Source organism: Labrus mixtus, chromosome 11 (assembly GCF_963584025.1).
Source record: "Labrus mixtus chromosome 11, fLabMix1.1, whole genome shotgun sequence".
Taxonomy (NCBI): domain Eukaryota; kingdom Metazoa; phylum Chordata; class Actinopteri; order Labriformes; family Labridae; genus Labrus; species Labrus mixtus.
The window spans coordinates 16,476,067-16,499,033 of NC_083622.1; the positions used below are offsets into that span (position 1 = coordinate 16,476,067).

Consider the following 22,967-nt stretch of genomic DNA (forward strand, 5'->3'; position numbering starts at 1 on the left):
TGGGAGTGCTAGATGTGTTTAATGGCATCATAAATTCCCTTCTCTCTTTGTTGACTGATTCATATGGCCTACTATATTGGTCAGGCATCTTTAAGCCTTAATGTTTTTCTGCGTGTAGTGTGGTCTTCCTGTGGCGCAGCCTGCTAAATACAGTAAAGATTCCTGGCAACGGTACACGCACATTAAAACCCAAAAGTATGCTTGTGCACACGCTTACCTAAATAACAACCCTACAAACACATATAAGTAGGAAATCAACAAACCACAAGGTTTAAAAAGACCCAGCTGCAGGAAGCACAAATTCCACAATCAACCTGACAGTAAGTGACAGAGTCAGCAGAAAAAGTTTTATTTTAATCAAAATGAATCAATTGTATTCCTTTTTACACAAGATTGAAGCTTTCATTTGAGACCTTAGAGAGCCCACTTCTAGTTGCTATATCAACTGTAGTATTCTTCATATCTGTACTCACTCCTCCTGATACTATCCGTTTAATGAAAACTGTCAACTTACATGATTTAGCATGACCCTCGACAGGCCGAGCACACACATTATGTATGTTCATGGTATTATGTCAGCAAAACCATAACTGAAGTTTCCCCTATCAATCACTTTAACTTGTTTTGATGAGTCTGGCTGATGGCAGGTGTAAAGTGTAAAGTGAAGAGTCCAAAATGGTTCTGTTCAGACACACTGCATTGTTGGTCTCACGCCATGTCAACATACACACACACACACACACACACACACACACACACACACACACACACACACACACACACACAGGCCAGCTGATCGTTACCTCTTGTAGGTCTGACATTTTCTGTTCCATATCCATCCTCATGGTGTATTCTTCTTCCCATCTAAAAATCAAACACAAAGGAGAAATCATTTGTTTGTCTGAAGTTGTGCTGATGTAGATTATTCAGCCATGTCTCTTGTGGAGCTACTTAGAAAGGAAGGTCAAGTACCAAATCGACCCATATATCAACTACTTAAGTGCACCTGCCTTCAAACCATCACTTGATGACAGTCAAATTCATCCATGCACAACAAAACAAGAGGCTGCCATCCAAGATTAATTTAAACAACCATCATAGTTTAAATAGCAGGAGCCTTTACTAAAGCAGAGATCACTGTACTTTGCGAAATCAGAATAAGATATATCGGAGTTACTTAAAAAACATATATTTAATAAAAACCTCTAAGGTTTGTTTGCTGAGTGAGTTTGCTAACCCCTAACCCGAACCCTGTCGTAGGGATAAACTGGAGACACTGATTTTGAATAACCTCAAACCTAATTTGACATTTCTGTGATGCGAAATTGTATTTATTATAATACACACAACTATTTCAATTAAACTAACTTAAAGATTCCCTGTGGAGAATAGACCTCTGGTTGTGCTACAGAGCATTTGATTTATGTTTATTTCCAAAAAATAAAAAGAGCAACTTTAAAATTGCCCTATATAACATACTTTTCATATTTTATGATCATTTGTAAAGAAGGAATGACGTAAGGCTGTCAGGTCCTGGATTTGCACTTTACAGGGACAAACATCTGTAATTAAATTTAATCTAACATGCAGCTCAAACGATTGGCCCATGAATCTGAACTTAAATACATTCAAAAGCCTGAGCACAGATCCTGTTTTTGGTCTCAGATGACTTCACACATCACCAGTGCTCTGGAGAAATCCACTCAACGCTGAGTCGGTGGCCTCTCATATACATGCTGTAAGAAATGCAGAACGCTGCAGCACTTCTTGACTTTTGGGAATACTAAATCTGACAGAAACTGAGTCATGAAACAGGAGTTGTTGTTGTCTTAGAGGATGCTTGTTTGATCAGTAAGGTGAGAGCGTGCAAGAGGCAGAGAAGCCAATCCCATATCCAGCAGTAACGGCTTGCAGTGCATGCTGCATTGCAGATAAAGTGTGGAGAGTGGAAAGGGGGTTGTGCCGTGAGAGAGAAGAGAGGCAGGGAGCAGGAGAGAGAGACAGGAAGTGTGTGATGTGCGGCGGACAAAGTTGTCCTTGAATTTAAAAAAAAAAAGTGACATGGGTAAAAGAGCTAGAGGAGGGTGACATTTTAAAAAAATGAAGCAAAATGCACCAAGCTGTAAGATGAATTAATTAATAGCTCATATTTAAAGAAAATATGAAAACAATTCACTAAGGCAACAAGATAACATTTCATCATTTACTGTGTAGCCTGTTAAATACTCTCTGACGCATAGATATGATGGCATGAATCAGTAGAAGTGAGTTTCGCTTGGCTTTAAAGGTCTTAACGTTCTCCTTGTCCGAAGGTCAACTTATACCTAAAGGAAGTGCACAGAGGTCGAGAATCTGCCCCGACCTCTTCAAGAAAAGTTCAGACAGTAGGAGATTTGATCACTGATGGAGCTATATTCACAGCAAAACAAAAAAAGGTTTACTTCCAGGACAAGAGGTCTGTAAATATTTTCCTCTCGGGTTCCAACTCAATCAAACCCAGTGTTTGATGTAACAGGGCAGTTAGTGCCATCTTTGTCCCCTCACTCACAAAGAAGCCTCTATCCTGTGCTGCTCAGGATCTCCTCCTCTATGAAGAACGCATGGCTGCTCATTTGGATTTAATTTGAGGGAATTCGACTCTGAATGTGCTGGAACATGGGGGCTACTGAAGTTCACTCTGGACCATAGACTGTATAAAGATGGACAGTGGAATACCTCGTCTGAGTCGCCTCAAGTGATGCAGACAGATTTAGAGCTCCCCCTGCTGACTGGCTGCATTATAGGTCATAAACCCCCCAGGTTTCTTCATTATAGTTAGTTATTATCACGGTAGTTTGTGCTCAAGCGCTCTTTTTTATGAAAAGTTTCTTTCTAATTAGTTATTTGATGCTAAAAAAAAGGCAGAAATTGCCATGACTGACAGCTCCCTTGATGAACGTATGCACTGCGGCACTGTATGCACCGGATTAGCAGAGTAGAATAACAAAATGTTAATAAAATATATAACTGTGAGTGTCTGCTTCAAACCTACACAGGAATCTGTTCTGCTATAGACTGTAGCTAGCTGAGAGTTCTTTGATGTTTTATCGCTAAGCTAAATGTGGGTTTAGAAAGCGGAAATGCGACAAGACGTCAATTAGGTGGCTCTTCCAGCTGATCCCTGACTGCAAATTTCACAATAGGTCAGCGCTTGTCACAGGGATATTTTGGCTTCATGTTTGTCCAAGAGGAGGAGGCTTAGGCATGTTGTCCATTTGTATATACAGTCTATGCTGTGGGCCGACACGTTAACCACAACTGGCATACGTCCTCTAAATGTATAGCACAATGTACAATTTGTGGGTTGTTTAAAAAAAAAAAAAAAAGAGTTTAAAGAGAAAGTCAAACCTTTGAGTTCACATTGTACTTTCACACTGCCAAACAGACAGCTGTCTCTCTAAATTTAAACTGTTGATGTCATTATTTGACACAGAGTTGTACGCTTTTTCTTTTTTTAAATGAAGTTAAATAACAGGCAATAAACACTAAAATCCTTTACCATTTAATCTGCTAATCGTTTTCTTGATAAATGAACGGGTTATTTTGTCTATACATTGTGTAATATTCCAATCACATTTTTCAAGAGCAGTGAGGTCTTCAAACTGCTTTCAGATAAAAACCTAAATAGCTGTAGCTAAAGATGAAACACAAACAATAGCAAAAACCTAACTTTTTCAGAAGATGAGACAAAGAACTTTAAGTCATTGGTGCTTAAAATATAAATTCAATAATTAGTTGGTTACAGAAATTAAAGACTGAATGTGTCAACTAGTCCAATGTTAATGTCCATATTTGCAGTAAAACACCATAGGGGTAATTCCAATATCTTGTGTGGCCTACAGTCTTAACATTAATAATCCTTGGCTGGCCTTAAAAAGACATCTTTCATCTTGAATTGTTCAATTTCTTAAATAAAAATCAGCGGAACATTAACATCAGACCTATTCCAGGGTGGATTTTCTCTAATGGACATGTACACTATGACTCAGGGTCTGGTGATATTTTGTTTTAATCTTCACACGTTTTGACTAAGCTTTGACCTTCATTCTTCTTTATATTTAGCTTGTGATGTGTTAAATATTTGGTTGTATTTCGGGCAGCAGCACCTGTGTTTGTGGTCAGACATGGAGTGGATGCACAGTCAGGCGGTAAGTGATGGATGGTGAAGATTTGTGCTGACTCTGCTGCTTGTGTTGGAGACAGCTGGTCTGCAGCTGTTTACAGCTCTGCTCGCTCCGGATTGTGCATTACACACTCAAACGAACGACATGCTCAGTATAAATGCATGTTAAAGGTGCAATAAAATGGTTTACCTGCGTTTATACTCATCCCGCTCCCTCTTCACTTTGGCCAGGACATTATACAGGGCTCTTATCTCAGGGGTGATGGTGTCAATCTGGACCCCGACTCCGTCAGGGTGCACCCAGGATACTCCTGGACTGGTCACACGCTCTGCCCCTGGTCCGAACTTGCGGGTGTGGTTGTAGGACCAGATGGTGCCCGGCAGGAACCTTGGAGGAGGGTTGGTAGATCTCTCCTGGCCTTCACTGGTGTTGGTGACACTTTTAGAGGCAGAACCAGGGGAGTCCACGCAGGGAGAGGCCTGGCTGATTGTGATGGCTGGGTTGGACGTGGTGTTTGTTTGGGTTGAACTGGAGTTTTCAGTGGCTGCAGGTGGTAGGTTGGTTGAGAGTGTTGGTGGGAACAGTGTTGTAGGCCTCCTGGCTGAGTTGTTTGTGTTATGAAAGAGGAGGGAGCCGGGCCTGAGCGGTATGGTGCCAACAAATCCGGTCTGCACGCATGCTTCCTGGGTATGTGCCCTGCCATCACAGCATCCACCTTGACAGCCCTTGTTGGCATCTAGAGCCTGTTGCAGCTGCTTCTCCAAAATCTTATTTCTGCGCTCTAATTCGTGGACTTTTGCCAAAAAGCATCTGAATCTCAGATTTAGGGTTTTAAGGACGCTGATGTTGGATCCCAAGTCGTTTCTAAGAGCCATGGCTGCGGGGGGATGCGGCACAACGCGGTGCTGGTAGTGACTGCTGTGGTTGTGGTGGAGGAAAGGAGAGGTCTGTGAGGGTGCGGTGAAATCAGGCCCCGGCTGATCAGGGCCTGGGCTGGGTAGCTCACCAAGTAGAAAGGATGTCGGGTCCGAGACACCGAAAACGGCGTCGGGGAGGAGGCCGGAGGGAGAGTCTGGATGTCCGGAGGCTGGGCTCTGCTGCGGATGTTGTTGGAGATGCGTATTGGCCCCCAACAAAGGATTCATGCTATGATATGGAAAACTAAAGCGCTGCAGATCGGGCATGAAAACGAACGGGAATTTTCTTTCTACAACAAAATACAGTGACTAGAAAATGACCTAGAGGGAAAATGTACCCGAAAGCGTGCGAACAAAACGCCAGTATTTACCTGATTATGTAACCGTGCCTAAATAAGAATCTTATCCTTAAAGCTCAAAGGTCTTAACGTTGGAGGATGTACAAGTGCTGTCAAGCTCTCCACAAAAAGACACCCCGGTGCGACTCAAAATGAATTGCAAGTAAGCAAAATGCGGCAACACTTCACTCGCGATTCAGTGTCATTCCTTGCAAAATAAACGCATTAAAACGAAGAAAGGCGCATATAGCGTGGATGAGTAACATATAAATCCAGTATCACCCCGTCACTGAAGTTCTGCCAACAAGATGTGACCGCAGCCAGAGAAAGTACTGCGGATTGGAGGAGCACGGTTACCGTAAGTACCGTAAGAGAGCGGCGCTGAGCCTTTAACTGTTTGTGTTCCGCGAATTACAACGCAAAGGATTCACCTTTGTTTTTCAATCTTTCCTCTCACACACATGCTCACTCACACAGATACAATAAACAACGTTAGCCTACAGATCAAGGGAAACTTTTGAGCCAATTTTTTTTTTATTTTTAATGGTGATGATCCCAATGTAAAAATAAATATTTGAATCAGGTGGCTATTTAAAGTGGACAGAATTCAAGACCGGACTTACAAACCTGCAGAGGTGCTGTATGTCACTAGGCAAGGCAGGCAACTGCATGGGGCCCTAGGCCAAAAATCCCCCCCCACAAGGGCTGACAACCACAGCAGTGGCTCAAAATGTGCAAATTTTGCAATGACAGAAGGAAACCTCCCTAAGGGGAGGGGGGGGGGGGGAAGCATCTGAAAGCACTTCCTCTTCTTCTGCTAAGCATGGCATGCACATTTTGCTGTGAAAACCATTCTTGTCAATGAAACTCAATGAAGGAAAATGAAGAGTAATTATCCGTTTGGTGGTTAAAAAAGAAAGAGTAAAAAGACAGAGACGAATAAGCATCGGGAATCTGTCAGACATTATGGTGATGAACGCTGGTTGGAGGGGCCCCAAATGAGTTTTCGCCTATAGGGCCCAGACAATCAGTTGCCACTGAATATATGGCTCCTGTTAAACTTTTAGTGTGTAAACTCGTATTCTGTCGTTTTGAGATTTTAAAATGCTCAGGAGTTTATACACTTACAATATCAACCAACTAGATAATGGCCTTATTATTTAAGATTTTACCAGTCTCAAACATGTAGCCCTACTGTATAAGCAAAAGACACCGTGGTTGGATAGCTTAGATAAGATAAATTAGCTTTACTGGCAAACAGTGTTCCTGACTATATGTCCTCTGAAAGAAAATCGACCTGAAAGCAGTTCACTTATTAATGCTTTATATCTATCTGGTCTAGTCTGTAAACTGTGTAGCTTGCTGTTTGACAATGTGCAAGCAAGTAACTCTCCATTTGCCACCTAGCAACTGCTTATTATATCAAAACCTAGGAAAGCTATTAAAGGCTAAATGTAATCAAAAAGTATTCCTATTAAACTCATGTGTTCATATTTATTTTAATTCTTGACCTGCTCTGTGATAAATAAAATTACAAAGGCAACTTGTGAGGCCAAGAAAATGGAAGAGGACTTTGGCATTTTTTGGCATTTAATAAAAATGACAAGACAACAAGAAAAAAGCCAATTGTTTTGTCATTTGGACTGGAATAAGCATTCATTGAAGCACTGTTACTTTTCACCTGGTAAACATGCACAGGTCTCCCCAACAAAAAAATCCAGATTATTTTGATTGATATTGAGATCACGATTATTATACACGATTACTTATTTTACAGCACATCACATGCATCACATTTCTTTTCTTTTTTTAAAACTCTTAATACTTTAACATTGTGATCACAAAAAACAAGCAATAAACAAAAATAAAAAGAGAACATATGAATATATAAGAACAATAATTTAGAAACATAGTCTAAATTAAAATAACTATGTTTTTGATGTAGTGTTGATGTACTTTTTTGGCCTGAATATAACAAACGTTTTGAAACATGGAGCCACAGAAAAAAAAAAACAATGCCAAAACCTCCTCTTGTTTTTTTTTTTAACAAAGAGGGGCGCCAGTAGCACAGGTTGATTTTTTATTTATTTTGCCTTTAGTCCATAGTTTGTTTTCACAGCAAATCTTTGACTTTCTTTCTATCATCTAGCTATCTATATATATATATCTATTTCTCAATCCATGCACCCACCTATCCATCCATCCACCATCTGTCTATCTATAATCAATCTGTCAGTCATTGCTGGATTTCTTCTGTCCAACTTTGGTGAAGTGTCTCTCCATATCTCCTGCAGTCTCCAAAGAGTCCAAAGCATCAGTCCTGACTGAGGTATTGTCTGCCCACGACTTTGATCTTCCTCTACTGCTCCCTGGGTGGCTGTGTTCTTCTGTATTCTTCAAATGTATGTGTTTTCTTTCTACAAACATAGCCATACTCTTGTTCCTCCTCCAGCTATGGCGATACGAAATGCTGAGTCCGCCTAAAAGAGAAAAGAAGAAAAAATGGCATTGTCCGGTAGTTGTTCATAAAACTTTGACTAATTTTCAAATAGAGGTTTCAGCTTATTTCTTACTTTCACAGAAGCTCTGATTCCTCCCTTGCATGCGCCTCCTCCCTGCCATCTCTTGGCCGAACACCATGACGTAGACATCATCCCTGAACGCCCTGTTCATTATCTGGTAGATTAAAGGGTTGATCATGGAGTGAGACTTCGCAAACAAAGCAGGGATCAAGGTGACTACAGGTGGTAGAGAAGAGTGCGACTGCAGGGTCGTGGTCACTGGCTCAGCTTCTTTCTCACTCAGGCCGGTGATGGAGGCAGAAGTCGTGCTGCTCACTTCACTCCGATTACTCTCAGGATTGTCGTGGATTTGTCTGTAATATTCTGCAGTAGTCCAGTTGAGCAAAGAGGGTACATCAAAGATCCTGGGAACATTAGGATCCGCTGTCTCCTCCTTCATAGAAAGTAAAGTGCCTCCTACCTCTTGGTGTCTGGGAAGGAGTGCAGAGATCAGAGACACAGCAGCGTAGGGCATCCAGGCCAGGAGGAAGCTACTGCACACTACAGCTGCCATCTGAAATAAATAAAAAACAGTTCATTTGTTTGTTGAAGAATATGTATCACGATATCATTGACTCAGGTCTACCTTTGCTAGTTTCACTTCTTTGCTGGTGTGACTGACAGATGAGGACGATATAGATGCCAGATTGCGATTCGATCTGTTGACCTGAAAGCAGAAGCAATAGTTAATGCTGCCATTGGTAATATCACAATCACTTTATTCCAATAATAACTATTGGACATCAAACTTCTGCAAAGATAAATACCCAGGTGACACATTTTTCAATTAAATAGTCTTTTGAATTATTTTGATGGTAATATGTTTGGTGCCTTTGTAACTTTTCTGTCTACAGCTCATCCACATGCTGTCCAAGAAAGCACTTATTCATGCTCACTGATCTGGGATTCCCAATTTAGCTGCCAATAAAGCTTGTAGGTAATGTCAGCTGTTATTCTGGGGGGCTGTGATGTGATATGTAAAGCAGGCCTCTGTGTATTTTTCATTTTTCTATTGACGGGACAAAATCAGAAACCATAAATTCAAGGCACTTTGATTTAGACTGGGTCCAGATTTTTCAACTACTACAAATTATATTGCACTTTAACACAGTGTATATGTGTGACACCCAGCCACCACCATCGGACTGTGTCGTCCCCACAACTACCTCCGTCCTCATTCATCCAAGGCCTGCTCCGACCTCCACCTCAGCTGCAAGGAAGGGTGGACAACATCCCATATGCTCTTTTGTAAAGCGTCTCGAGACAACACTTGTTATGAATTGGCGCTATACAAATAATGATTGATTGATAATAATTGATTGATGTGAACTATTTCTAACTTTGAAGATTTGTTATTTGCTGTTTAGCCAGCCAAGGGCTAATTTTCCTGTTTGGAAGTTCAGGGTTGTTGTTTTTTTCCCCAGGACACTGTTCATTGTGGCTCAACTTAATTGTTTTTATCTGTTTTTAAGTTTGTAAAAACACAAAATAAAAATAAAAAGCAACTGCTCATGAAGGATTATTAACCTCAAGAGGTGTTATTTTGCAACTCTTTTGCCTCAAGACCTGACACTAAAACTAATTACAGACGCATTATTCTTAAGAAATTTGCAATTTATAACATTGTCACCAACAAATTTACAAACCATAAATCTCTAGGGCATATGGGGCCTGTGATCATCTGGGCCAATAGGATATTTTCTCACTTAACACCTTTATATAATATGTTGATGTAAGTATAATGTCAAACAATCTTTTTTGCACTTCCACAGTGAAGCCTCAAGTTTGATATTTTGGTGTCGCTTTCTTGATTTTTGGAGCCAATTGTAAAAGAAGTAGGATCATTTTCTCTCAGACTTCTTTACAATCTGACATCCTTTTTTAGATGAGTCATCCCCTGCTGTCTTTTAGAAAGATTGCAGGTTCAATATACCTCCACATTAGCTTATACTTTTCAGACTTGAAGGTGACATCAACAGTGTTCAATTCTGGCTTCCGCAATGCATTTTTCAGCATTACCACTGGGAGGTGCCAAAGTTGCAATTTGTATTACTCTCCCCATAGAGTGGGTGTAAATGAGTGACTGGTACATACAAACACGAATTACAGATACAGATGCTGCTCCGAGATCCTCTATTTTGTTTTATGATGCAGCAGTTTTCCTCACCGTCAGCAGGATTGCCAGATATGAAATGACGATGGCAAGCGTTGGCAGTCCGAAGCACAATGTCAGGATGAGGAAAATATAAATTTTGTCATTTAGAGATGATCTCATTCTCCACCTTGAGATAGAGATATAGATAGAAAGGTAATCACTCATATCTGAGAAACTCATCAAACTCAAACAACTCATCTCTGCAGACTTTTATGTATGTGAACAACAGGGCATCAAGCAGCAAATGCAAAAGACATCAGAGATTACCAGTTGATGGTGCAGCTGGTCCCATAAGGTTCTGCTCCGTAACTTCCAATGCCAAAAGCAGGCAGCAGGGCCCAGAACAGTGTATAAACCCACATCAGCAATATGGACAGAGAGACGTGGCATCTCTCAACCCATTGACCTATAGAGGCAATACGCGTGCAAACCATTTATTGGACTTAGTGTGTCTCAAGCATCATGTGTATGTGTAAGAATGAGGTGCTCTCAATCCTCAAGAGAATTCCCGACATTTGACTTCTGCAGTTTCTTGAAACATCAGCAGGTTTAATTAGCTTTGGGGTTTACCTAAGCAATCAGCGAATGGCTTGTAAATCAATAACTCTTTGAATCAATGTGTCCTAGAAAAGTAGGGTCTTAAGCCCAAAGTAAGAGGGTTGTGTCCATATAACATGTGAAAGAAATGAATCATTTTATGTAGATTGATTCAGGTGAATATACAGTGCAGTCATGCCTCTGTGGATTGTACATTTTTTTGGATGTTGGAAGACCATGTGAGACTTGCCGTATCTTGAGCAACAGATCTTCAGGCAGCGGTCCACAGAGATGAGACAGGTGGTGAGAAGAGAGCCGATGCCAAACACAAAGCCCTGAATGCCGTACCAGAGGCACCCCGTCTCCCCAAACACCCAGGCATGGCACAGGCTGACAGAGGGACAGAAAGCTTTAGTCTCCTGACCCGCTTAATGGATCATCTCCTTCTGTCACTGGCATGGATGTTAGTGTTTTAGCATGGGGTGGAAGAAAGATTTCTGGTCCTTGACTATAATAAAAGTAATTGTTTGACAAGTTATAGACACAGTTAAGTGCAAGTTACAGTCCTGTGTTCAAAGCTATACTTAGGTAAATATATGACAGTGTTATCAGAAAACTGTCCCCTGTTTGGTCATTAGGAAGGGGAATCACAGGGTAACTCAAGGCACAATACATGGCCCACAGCAACAATAACACATTACAGTGATTCTGCGATAATTGACACATTGTAAGACAAACCTCACCAGATACATCACCATATCTAATGAACTGAATACAAAATGCCCCTAAAAAGATGAAGTGCATGGATGAATGTCTTTATTCACTGCAATTTGGTGTCAGTTCCACCTCCAATCACACTTCACCCTGTCACTTCTTATATGTCTGGCATTAACTCGCTGTCATCTTCTTCTTTGGCCAATTAGCATCTGTTCACATTAGTCTTATTCACGTCCACATGTGCTACCATGAGGAGTCATGAAGTGGTGATGCAGTGGGTCAAACTGGTAGTGAACTCTTTTTTAGAGCTCCTTATTATTTTCATTAAAATATTGATATCAGGCTCCAGTGCTTCCATAAGTATGGAATGATGACATATTGCTGTTTCAGTATTTTGTGTTACCCTTATTTGTCACTGTTTGATTTTTAAATGTGACATTTTTGGATGATCGTCACTGCTTCTTTAATGTCTGTATTCAATTTTAGTGCTAACGATGTTTCGATTATTTGAAATAATCTATATATTCTGTATTTTGATATACAGCACACATCATGTTGCATAAGATCATTATGTTTGTTTTTCTCTGAGAACAATATCTCTAAGAAGTCTAATTTAAATAGGATTATAAAGCAGGCCTATTTTCAGTTTCTATTTGAATATCAGATGGTTAAATATCTGGTTTTCGCTGCAGAGGAACGGCATAGAGAATTGTTATCTAAACAGTGCAAAAACTGTCATACAAATGTAAAGGAATAAAGATATCTGCCTTTGAGATGAAGAAGAGAGATGTTTAGATAATACAGAAGAAGAAGACATCCCTTACTCATCACATGAGGGGAAATTACTTTTACACTCTGTAATTGAGACATACTACACACACACACAAAGGCTGAAATGCACAAACAGGATCAAATGGACTTGCACTAATGGAGAGATGTCAGAGTGAGGGGCTCTACACGGAAGAGCGCCCGAGCAGTTTGGGGTCTGGTGCCTTGCTCAAGGGCAGCTCAGCAATGCTTAGGGAGTGAACTGGCACCTCTCCTGCTACCAGAGCAATTTGTAGACGTCATCCTCAACAGGACTCAACCCAAGTCCCCACAGACTGAGCTACTGCCGTAATGGTGCATAACATGGAAATATGTCAGTAGAAAGTACTAGTATAGTAAGTAAAAGTATCTTGAATTCGTACAGGGTGTAAAAGGGGAATACATTAATGAATGCCTTAGTATTCATTAGTTGTATTTTGTACCTTGAAATGATGAAGAATGGCGCCCCAAAGAGGCTATAGCCAAAATCGCAGAGAGCCAGGTTGATGGTGAGGAGCTCTGGAGGTCTGAGCTTCTTTCTTTTTCTACAGTAGAGCAATAACACCATGCCGTTTCCCAGCACTGATGTCAAACCTTACAATTGAATATTTGTGACAGAGAAAAAAAAAAAACACATAGTTAGTTCAAAGTGACTTCACATGTGGTCTTCATGCACCGGTTGTACATGTTAAAGAGAGCTGGATCAGAGTGCCTCAAACTGGATCAATGCAGTTTTTCAGCTATTCTCCTGTTAACCACATACACTAATCAGCTGCTGTCCATGCAACAGAAAACTCGTGCTGCTCCACAGGGAGCGAATGAAACCAGAAAAAGCCTAACGCATATGAACAAGTTGTGAGAGTAGATCAAATACTGAAGGAGTCAGAGGCCTCCCTGCTGTGCACACTGTTCAGCCCATTACATGTCTTTTTTATTCACAGTCTGAACTGTGCTGCATTTACTGAAACAGGGGTTTGTGTTGACTTGTAATCTAAAAAAGAAAAAAATAATTTTCCCCATCTTATGTTAGCAATAGCAAGTCAGTCACGCAGAACCTATGATCTGTACCTGTCACAACACTATAATTTTTAAAAGTACATGAATAGAAATGGTTTAACAACAAGTGACTTTTAACAACAGTCAAGAAATCATTTTTATCTAGCTTAGGAATTACGTTGCTGTATATTCTATTTGCTGGCTGACTTCCTCAGTCACTTAAATATTTTGTGTCCTCATATCAAAGGTTGTTTTTCAATTTACATATAATACGGAATGATTCATTTGGGTTTTGTACATCTTTAAGATATGAGTTTGCAACTATGGACTTGCCACAATGAAAAAACCCTGAAGAACTCCAAAAGATAAAAGTGTCCTTGTGCCTACCAGTAAAGGTGAGGAAGGCTGCAACAGCCAGGTCTGCAGGGGGGGGCAGCTTGGAGAGGAACATCGGGTGGATGGGCGAGCCCCCTTGTGAGCCAATATCTCCCATGAGTGTCCTGCACCGACCCACAGCAGCACACAAAGAGGAGATGAGAGGATAGATCAGTCCCGAAGCTTCAGAGAGACACTGAAGTTAAAATATATAATGAAGAATAAAGTGTGCTGTGCTCTCTTATATGAAATATATTGTAAGAATTGTGTGTCCTGCTATGTGAATTAAATGTATTTGTGGTTATATTAACCAGCAGTTAAAAGGAAACAAAATATACTCTCTTCCTGAGTCATTTTCGCTCGAGCTCTATTATCTTTTGATGAAGCCAGCAGGCAATCAGCTGAGTCTCATGAGCAGCAAGAAACTTTCCTGGGCGAAAAACTCAGAAATAAAAGAATAAATGTACACAGTCTAATAACATGAAAGTGGAAGCACAAAACAGAGATTGCCTGAGAGTATTCGTTTCCTCTGAACTAAAATGACTCTTCCCCAAAAGCTTTTTTGTTTGTTCAGTAAAAATCCTTAAAATGGTATGACTTACCGTGCTTTTGTTCTTAGTGTGCTCTCTCAGATGGTCTCTAAAGCAGATAGCTTCAAGATATTTATACAATGTTAATCTGTAAATCCATGGGGCATCTCCGAGAGCTAGAGAGAAATTTTGCTTCTGGTAGTCAGGTTGAGAAATTAACAGAAGCAGGCAAACTGAGGAACGTGTGTGTGTGTGTGTGAGAGAGAGTAAGAGGGGAGGGGGATATTTGATGGTCTTTAACCTCCATTCAGTCTTGCATCTCCTCGACTGATTTTCCATTCTCTGATATTAAATCCATAATTATCTCTGAAAACCCACAGCCATCACTGGGGTCCTCCACTCAACAACGGAATTGTGGTATAAGTAGTTTTTCACTGTTCCGTGCTCAGTGGACAGTAAAACGTTTGAATACATGAGCCTTTACAAGCAATATAAATGTGAGGCTAACATGGAACAATGGCTTTGATTTTGACAATTGAAGGTTGTTGTTTCAGAAAGTACTGAAAAATACCAACATCAGAAATAAACCGGAAGGTTTCAGGGTGAACTCCTGCAGACGATCTTTAAATGGACTAAATTCAGAAGTGACATCAAAATTCAACACTATTTTGATTATTTGTGTTGTGAAAATAACTCCATCAAACAACTGTGTCAGTGTTCTTGTAGAGACTTGTCTCATTTTTATCAGGACCCTCTTAGATGAAATATAATTATCACCTTTCCCCCCCAGCTGACAAAAAATAATTGGTTCACAGCATTGCCATACATTTTTTTAAAACTTTAGAAGCATGATAATTCACACAATTTTCACTAAAGAAGGTGGAAGGAAGTGAAGTTCACAATAAGCATCTGTAAAAGGACAGTCTCCTACCTGCTCATGTTGTTTGGCATGTACCCACATATATCTCAATGGTGGTTATTGATTAAATCCTTCCCTTCTTATATAAAAGTGTCTATGCTTGGACAGCCCTCTTGCATCATAACCCATGACTTGGATAGTTGAAAGATTCATGATGTCATTGTCTGAGTCAGTCTTTGTGATAGAAGATGATCAACACTAAAACATGCAAGATGACTTAATGAAAGAAACTGTATATTGTCTTAGCCGTTCCTCAGTACTCATAGCTACTCAGATAGACCAAATATTGAAGAGGAGAAAGAGGGAAACCTAATTGGAAAAAAAAAAAACATTGCATGCCACCGTTTGTAAGAGAATTGATTATAGGGGCAAAACCTGTTGCCAAGAACCTCATCAAGTCCACCTAATTATGAGGTCAGGCAATTAAGCATGTCCCTTCCCACAGGTTGGAATTGATCACAGACATGCATTGACCTCTTGTAAAGCTTCGCTGAAGTAATTGACCCATATAAGAATCCAGCCACCGATATTCTACAGAGAAGCCCTTTTTGTATAGATTTTTTCTGTGTCGTAACAGACGAGAAAGGGAGGCAATGAATCTCACAGAGGACTTTATTCCATGCCTGACTGCAGTACTTCAACACTACAGAAAGACAAGTCTCACACCTTCGCTCCATCTCACACAAGAACAGAACAGGGAGTTAAGAAAATACAAAAAAAGTAATTGGTCACCAATTGGATTCTTTTGTTTGCTCTTTTTTGGGTCTTTCCTCAGGCATCTTATGAGGGTCGACCATCTGATAGTAACCAGGCAGAGTCACAAACAACACAATGTCTTATTGCACATGTGTAACTCTGGATTCAGGAGGATGTGGGTAATGTGGCAAAGTGCAGTGACAGCAGATTGGTTGATTGGTTTACTCTTTGGAGGACATGTGGGCCATGAGGTCGCAAACACGGTTGCTGTATCCAAACTCGTTGTCGTACCTGGTAAAGAAACAGAGAGGAGGAGTCATTACAAGTCAGTGGAAGTGAACAGGAGGATGTGAAAGTAACTCATGCTGAAGGCGCACCATGAGACCAGCTTGACAAAGTGGTCATTGAGGGCGATGCCGGCACCAGCATCAAAGATGGAGGAGTGGCAGTCGCCGTTGAAGTCTGTGGAGACCACCTGCAGGAGAGAAAAAGAAAGACAGTTCAGTTCTGATCAACAAAAAAGTTAAATACCAGAGACTGAGGGACACATAACACATACCTGGTCCTCTGTGTATGCCAGGATGCCCTTCATGGGTCCATCAGCTGCAGCCTTCACAACCTTCTTGATGTCATCGTATTTGGCCTGTTGAGAAAAGAAACTTGGGAGTTTTATCCAGTTAAATGTAGGCTACATAAAATAATTATGGAAATATTTTAATTGTACTTTCTTTTGTAAGAATACAATTTTAAAAACCCAAGATCTTTCAAGACTGATAACCCATGTGTAGTAGGAAAAAAACAGCAAAATAATTTCAATTACCCAAAAAAAAATCTTTCAAGCATACATATGCAAGGAAAAAACGAAGATGTTACAGTGAGATAATAAAAAGCTTAAACATACACAACAATTAGTCAATATTTTAAAAAGAGAGAGCAAGTTGTAGGTTGATATTGTGAATTCAATTGTATCTGGATGTGATGCATGTGTGGTTGTCAAGAGTGGAGATAAATGCTTGATTATGCATGCAGCTCACATTCAAATGCATGTCAGAAAGATTTAAAAAGAAAGAAATACATAATCTTTTGATGAAAGACAAGTGTTGGGCCAACATGTTTAAAGGCTATAGGATGGAAACACTGAATAAGCAAGCTGAGTAACCGTCAAACAACTAGCTAATGTAGTTTTTGTCAAATTGACCTCTAAATGGAAAAATTTCAAAGGACTCTTGTCAGTTATAGATTGATACACATTCAGTGCAATTTATGAAAGCTGTGATAAAAGTCATCTGGATTTGTTAAAGCCATTATTGATACCATGAAAAAAAATAGTCATCGGCTATATCGTTTCACAGCTTCTTAATTGACCAGCAACAAAAAACAACAATGAACAGTTAATACACATTTTCAAGTTAAAATCTATTTGATGATTTTAAAGTAACCCTTTGTCAGAGATTAACATTAGCATGCAACCAATTCCTAGCAAACATTTAGTTTCTCATCACAGATACAAAATACCTAAATTCCTCTTTGTAGACAGTGATATTATCTATAACAACAATGGTAGCTAGGAATTTGTTGAAAGCTCAAGTTTGCTGTTGTGGCTAGATGATGAAACTTTGAGTTAACATGTTGCTGAAACTTAAAGTTGTTCCAATGTGCCCACACAAGCTAATGCTAGCACCACTTTTAGCTAACATTAATCTTTGCCAGTAGGCTACATGACAAATAGAAAAGGCTAACATTGCTAGCTTACAGTAACATAATCTAGTTTACAGTAAATGTATAGTGGTTATTTTACAGAAAGTAACAGTTAGCAAAGAATATTCTCTGGCTAACATTGATTTAGTAATCGGTTGTGTACTAAAGTTTGCCGCTGTGACTAGATGTTGGATTTAAATGAGTTATTGAATAAATTATAAAGTTGTTAAGTTCTTTAAACTTAAAAAAGGTGTTTCAATGTCCCTTCTGATTTCCAGTAGGCCTATAATCTTTTCAGCTGCTGATCAAATTAGAAGCAGTACAATTTAACAATTTGTCATATTCCCTATATTGAGATTTGAAAACCTAAAAACACAGTATGAAAATCAAGACACTACTGATATTTCTACCCTGAGGGGGACCTCAGAGGATAATGGCCATCATGTGAATATGGTTGATTTGCCATGAACAAGAGCACTACTATTTACATGGGGAAAGATGTAACTGCAGGTTTGGACTCATTGATTTTGTGGACCGCTATCACTAAACTTACGGTGAAAATATTTTTGATTTAAATTTTACATGTTTTAACCTGTGGTCACTTACTGGTTTCTCAAGACGGACTGTCAGGTCAACCACTGACACGTTGGGGGTTGGGACACGGAAGGCCATGCCGGTCAGTTTGCTGTGAAAGAGGGACATACAGTTGTCAAGGTCACAAACTAAATTCACATTAGAATCGTGCAATAACAAAATACAAGTAAAGTTGTCACTGACCCATTGAGCTCTGGAATGACTTTGCCAACAGCTTTGGCTGCACCAGTAGAGGCGGGGATGATGTTCTGGCTGGCACCACGGCCGTCTCTCCACAGCTTGCCGGAGGGACCATCCACAGTCTTCTGTGTGGCGGTGATGGCATGAACTGTGCTCTGACAGACGAAAGAGAAGGTGAGATGATTAAATCAAGCTTAACCCCAACTAACTTTGTAATGTCATTGAAGCATTTTGGGAGCTGCTTAGCGTCACTCTGCCATATTGTTCCCTGGTGAAGTGATTTTTAATCCTCACCATCAGCCCCTCAACGATGCCGAAGTTGTCATTGATGACCTTGGCCAGGGGAGCCAGGCAGTTGGTTGTGCAGGAAGCATTGCTATAGAGCAGCAGGGAGAAAAAAGAATCAGTGATCTAAGCCTCTAAAAAAAAATGAAAAGGAGCCATATCAAAATGTTTAACAACCAAATACAGGTTCTGTGAAAGTTTAAAAGACAGATGTACAACAATTGACACTATAATGAGAATGGGCTCAAAATACAGCCTTCAGATTTGTATTTTAATATTAAATGTTTAATCACAACACCTTAAACATTTAGAAATTGTAATTCCAAATACTTCATAATTGCTTATTGATCATGCATACATTTCCTTTGCTTCCCTAACTTCTTTAATACTGTACAAGAGTTAAGAGGGAAGTTAGTTAGTTGATCTAGCAATTGTTAATGAAACAAGTATACAGGGTGCATGGTTTTGTGAAGGACACATTTCCGTAACACCTCCAAGACAGAATATCCAATTTGAAACCATCCCAGATGAGCAGAAGCTTGAGAAACAAACACCCTCTGATATACTATCAGTTTCTTACCTGACAACTGGGAGTGAATTGTCATATTTCTCATGGTTGACACCCATCACAAACATGGGAGCATCAGCGCTGGGAGCAGAGATGATGACTCTCTTGGCACCACCCTTCAAGTGAGCCTGCAAAGGGTTTTGAAATGGTAGTAAATCTATGTCCCTGTTCATGAATGGTAAATCCCATGTCATTATTTTTAACATAGTGTTCAGGAGAAGAATGAGTACGTACAGAGGCCTTCTCAATGGTGGTGAACACACCAGTAGACTCAACAACGTACTGGGCACCGGCATCGCCCCATTTGATGTTGGCGGGGTCCCTCCTGAGAAATCAGGCGAGGAAAATAAAGGCATTTTGTCACAACAAATTCTTACAACTCATTGTGTCACGTATGATGTGGAATTGTGGCAGTAGTGAAGTTAACTTACTCATGGAAAACGCTGATTTTATGGCCATCAATCACCAGCTTGTCACCCTCCATCTTGACCTCACCCTTGTAAGGGCCGTGAGTTGAGTCATACTTGAACATGTAGACCTATTTTCACCCAAACACGACAGATGAGTTTGCATACAACGATTATTTTAGCAACAAAGCAAATTAAGTTTGCTAGATTTCCTACTCGTTAATTAAACTAAACAGTTACCAACGGTCACCACAGTTTATCTTAATATAAAAGCATGCTGCTAATGATTCATGTAAATGTGAAACATTAGTAGTGATGACTTTTGTGCTCACCATGTACTCCAGGTCGATGAAAGGATCATTGATGGCCACAATCTCCACCTTCTTGGAGGTGCAAGCAGCACGGGTCACCAGGCGACCGATGCGGCCGAATCTGAAATGTGAACAGTGCTGTTTCTTATTTTGGCCTCTAGATGGCAGTGTGATATTATTTAAGACTGAACATAGTCACTGGATTGAACTGTTCAGTCTCACAGTTACAGTGAAACGTAAATCCAGTCATTCGTGAAAGTGAAATAAATAACCTGAACATCAGTCATGGTTGATATTTTCGGCTTTTAGCATTCAAGCCAACTCTAGCATTGCCTATGTCACATTATTGTTGTTGCGTTATCCCTTGTATCTAGATCACATAACTCCCCAAGAGACCTGAAACCACTTCCCACCAAAGGGCAGAGTTCAAGAGGAGGTGCTGAGGGAGGTGTGTACCGCTCAGCTTATGGCTGCGCTCCTCTCACTCTCTCCTCTCTTGGGGCTAAAGTCGATATTGGCCTCCAATGTGGTAATCCTTGTGACGGCAAGACACTGTTTGATCAGCAACTAAGTTACTGTTTAACCTGGGGTCCAAAATCCTGGCACAGATGTACTCTGTCCTCAGATATTTGCGGGGAGGAGGAAGGGGCCGAGAGATAAAGAGCACGTAGGTAGACTCTAACGGAACATCATGTGTGTTCTGTAATATTGAAGTTACGCAGGTCCTCTTCCACCTGCTTCAGACAGAAAAACAATCCGTTGTTCAATGACCCCCATGTCATAGCCACTGCCCACATTGTTATCTGCTGAGAGGTTCAAAGGCCAAAGATCAAGAAAAACATAAAGACATTCTGGTGACAGTTTGTGTGCATACATCTATACATGTCCTCCATTAAAAAGCAATTCTCATTTTGTAAAGTGACTATTTTTTCACAACAGAGTGTGCAGTTTTCATACTAGTCAGAGCATAAGGTGAAGATTTTTTGGAATCATTTCATATTTTAACAAGACTGAGCGAGCTGGAGGACAGTCAGTGTTATTCCACACTTGGGACTGCAAACGCTGCGTATGCTTTAAAAGCGTACAGCTTCAGAAACAAGCAGGTTTAACCTCATCTTTATAACAAACAGAAGTATCATTTATATCTGCTAATGTATGTTTTGAACATCTCGGTGTACATTTGCCTGTTAAAATTATATTCGGAACAAACAATCAAATAAGCTTTAACAAGTAAAGAGCCGACACAGTCATTCACTCTGTGTGCACAGATCAGAGGGGTGTGGCTGTGTTTGTTGAGGGGGCACGAAGCAAGTGTTCAAGCTCAATATGTGTTGCTAATTAAGTTGTGCTGATTAAGGGGATTTGGTTATTTCTGTCAAGTGAGTGGAAATGAGCTCTTACCCATTGATACCGACTTTGACCATTTTGCCTGAGTTCTAGTCCTCTGGAAGGAGACATGAGGAGAAACAAAGAAGACCGATATTAACTACAGATAAACCAACATGGTGGTATACATTAGCTTTCACTTGATAACAGAGCATTTAAGATGATTATCTTTGAACACATAAAGACATGTTCATATATTCCACTGATAAGATATCCATTATCTGGGACCACAGTCCAAGTGGACTTCAATGTAAATCTGCTTTTACAATACATGTCACTGATTAGCAATTTCTCAACATCATATGATGCAAAAACCTACATTTAAACAAGTATATGAAGCAGATAAAGTGCATTAAACTAGGTAACCATGCACATTTACTTTGAAATTAGTTTGAATCAAGCCCTTGCAGATTGTCCACAGCTGATCTAAATGAAGAGACCTGCTCGTGCAGCCTGTAGCTCAGGGCCTGCAGGTTTCTGACACACTCTGTCTGACATTACATTCTTAGTAAAGGTGTTTACCGTTTGTGAGAAGCCTCTGTCTGTCTTGCGACTCCGGGTGTGAGTAGGGAAGAGTAAAGTTTAGCAGCTTGTTTTTATGATTAACCAGAGTTTGATGCCGCGCCCCCTCATTGGTCCCTGCTCCTCGCCCCGCCCCCTCTGAATGTCAAGGTCGTCAGCCTGCATAAGAAGCATGTGTGCTAACTTCTGCTACTTGACTACATGTGAGTGAGAAAGAACATAAGCCTCTCTCTTAAATTTCCCCAATTTCCTGCTGCTAATTTTGAGCAAAAAGTTCATTCAAATATGAAACTTTATTTTTCTTTTACATCCATCTTTATTAGTGTTTCCACCTTCCTCGGGTTTAAGAGGTCCAGATTTAGACACTCTGATATTAAAGCCCTCCGATAGTAGAGGGGAAAAGGATAGGGGTCCCTCATTGACCTTCTCTGTAAATACAGACACACAGAGGCAAAGAGGGGGCATATGAGGGATCAAATCTCTGTCATCCTCCTTGACATTTGATGTTCAAAGACCACGACCCTTCACTTTTACCCTCTCCACAGCTACCTGTCTTCTTCTGCCTCTCTATGACCTCGGCAAAAGTCAAAGTTGAGTCTTGGTTGCAAACTCATGATCATTACGCATGAGCAGAGAAGACGACTTCTGTCTGAATGAATCCATTTACACACACGGTTGCTTTGATTAGGTTATTGAAAGAACATTGACTCTAAAATAGAAATGCATAAAAACATTTCATCCACAGACAGTTTCCTTTGTCTGGATAAAAGTGGTCTTTGCAAAGAGTTCTGCTACTGCAACACACTTGTTGGTTGTACAAAAACTTGTGATTGGACATGTCAGTTGACTCTTTTGTCTGGAAAGCACTTCATGGGAATACGCTTAGTGAGACACCTTAATGGCCCCTGAGTGGAAAAAAGGTGCAGCTGTCCTACAAATAAGAACAAACTTACAATAACCTATTAAGTTTTATTAATCTCTTTTTTTCTGTGTTTCTTTTTAGCCTTTTATCCATTTGTGGTTGTTTGTCTTCTTATGGTGCGTTTGTGTTTCTCTGAACTCATTTGTGACTCTGTGGATGTTTTACAGTTTGTTTGCTTTTGTAATTGTTTTGTTACTAAGTGGTTGTTTTTGTCTCTTTTGTCAGCCGTCTTTTGGAGGTTTTGTTCCTCTGTACTTGTTTGTATCCTTAAACTGTTTAGTGTGTTTTACCTGTTTGTGTTTTTGTTTCTGCTTTGTGTTTCTTGGAAGCCATTCTTTTATTGTCCTTTATGCCTTTTCTGTCTTTTCAGATTTGATGTTTTC

General features: G+C 40.2%; 3 protein-coding genes across 3 annotated transcripts in view; all 3 read right to left on the bottom strand.

Moving 5' to 3' along the window:
• Nucleotides 1-5,771, bottom strand: part of iffo1b (intermediate filament family orphan 1b) — a 13,562-nt gene extending 7,791 nt beyond the window's left edge. The window contains exons 1-2 of the mRNA XM_061049237.1: nucleotides 4,353-5,771; nucleotides 804-864 (exon numbers count right to left, since the gene is read on the bottom strand). Coding sequence (XP_060905220.1) covers nucleotides 804-864; nucleotides 4,353-5,347 — 1,056 coding nt within the window. The 5' untranslated portion in view covers nucleotides 5,348-5,771. The remainder of the gene's footprint in view (nucleotides 1-803; nucleotides 865-4,352) is intronic.
• A 1,425-nt stretch (nucleotides 5,772-7,196) lies between these two features.
• Nucleotides 7,197-13,870, bottom strand: opn9 (opsin 9). Its single transcript, XM_061049347.1, has 8 exons — nucleotides 13,579-13,870; nucleotides 12,639-12,789; nucleotides 10,922-11,061; nucleotides 10,402-10,540; nucleotides 10,147-10,261; nucleotides 8,566-8,646; nucleotides 7,992-8,493; nucleotides 7,197-7,898 (listed from the first exon to the last, which is right to left on the bottom strand). Exons 1-8 carry the CDS (start codon nucleotides 13,682-13,684, stop codon nucleotides 7,651-7,653), a joined length of 1,482 nt encoding a protein of 493 aa, XP_060905330.1. The 5' UTR covers nucleotides 13,685-13,870; the 3' UTR covers nucleotides 7,197-7,650.
• Nucleotides 13,871-15,613: 1,743 nt separating this feature from the next.
• Nucleotides 15,614-21,773, bottom strand: gapdh (glyceraldehyde-3-phosphate dehydrogenase). The gene is made up of 12 exons (XM_061049302.1): nucleotides 21,663-21,773; nucleotides 21,156-21,198; nucleotides 19,776-19,875; nucleotides 19,468-19,574; nucleotides 19,271-19,361; nucleotides 19,049-19,164; nucleotides 18,478-18,559; nucleotides 18,187-18,338; nucleotides 18,016-18,094; nucleotides 16,271-16,354; nucleotides 16,089-16,186; nucleotides 15,614-16,002 (listed from the first exon to the last, which is right to left on the bottom strand). The coding sequence occupies exons 2-12, from the start codon at nucleotides 21,176-21,178 to the stop codon at nucleotides 15,933-15,935; spliced, it is 1,002 nt and encodes a 333-aa protein (XP_060905285.1). The 5' UTR covers nucleotides 21,179-21,198; nucleotides 21,663-21,773; the 3' UTR covers nucleotides 15,614-15,932.
• Between the last annotated feature and the right edge of the window lie 1,194 nt (nucleotides 21,774-22,967).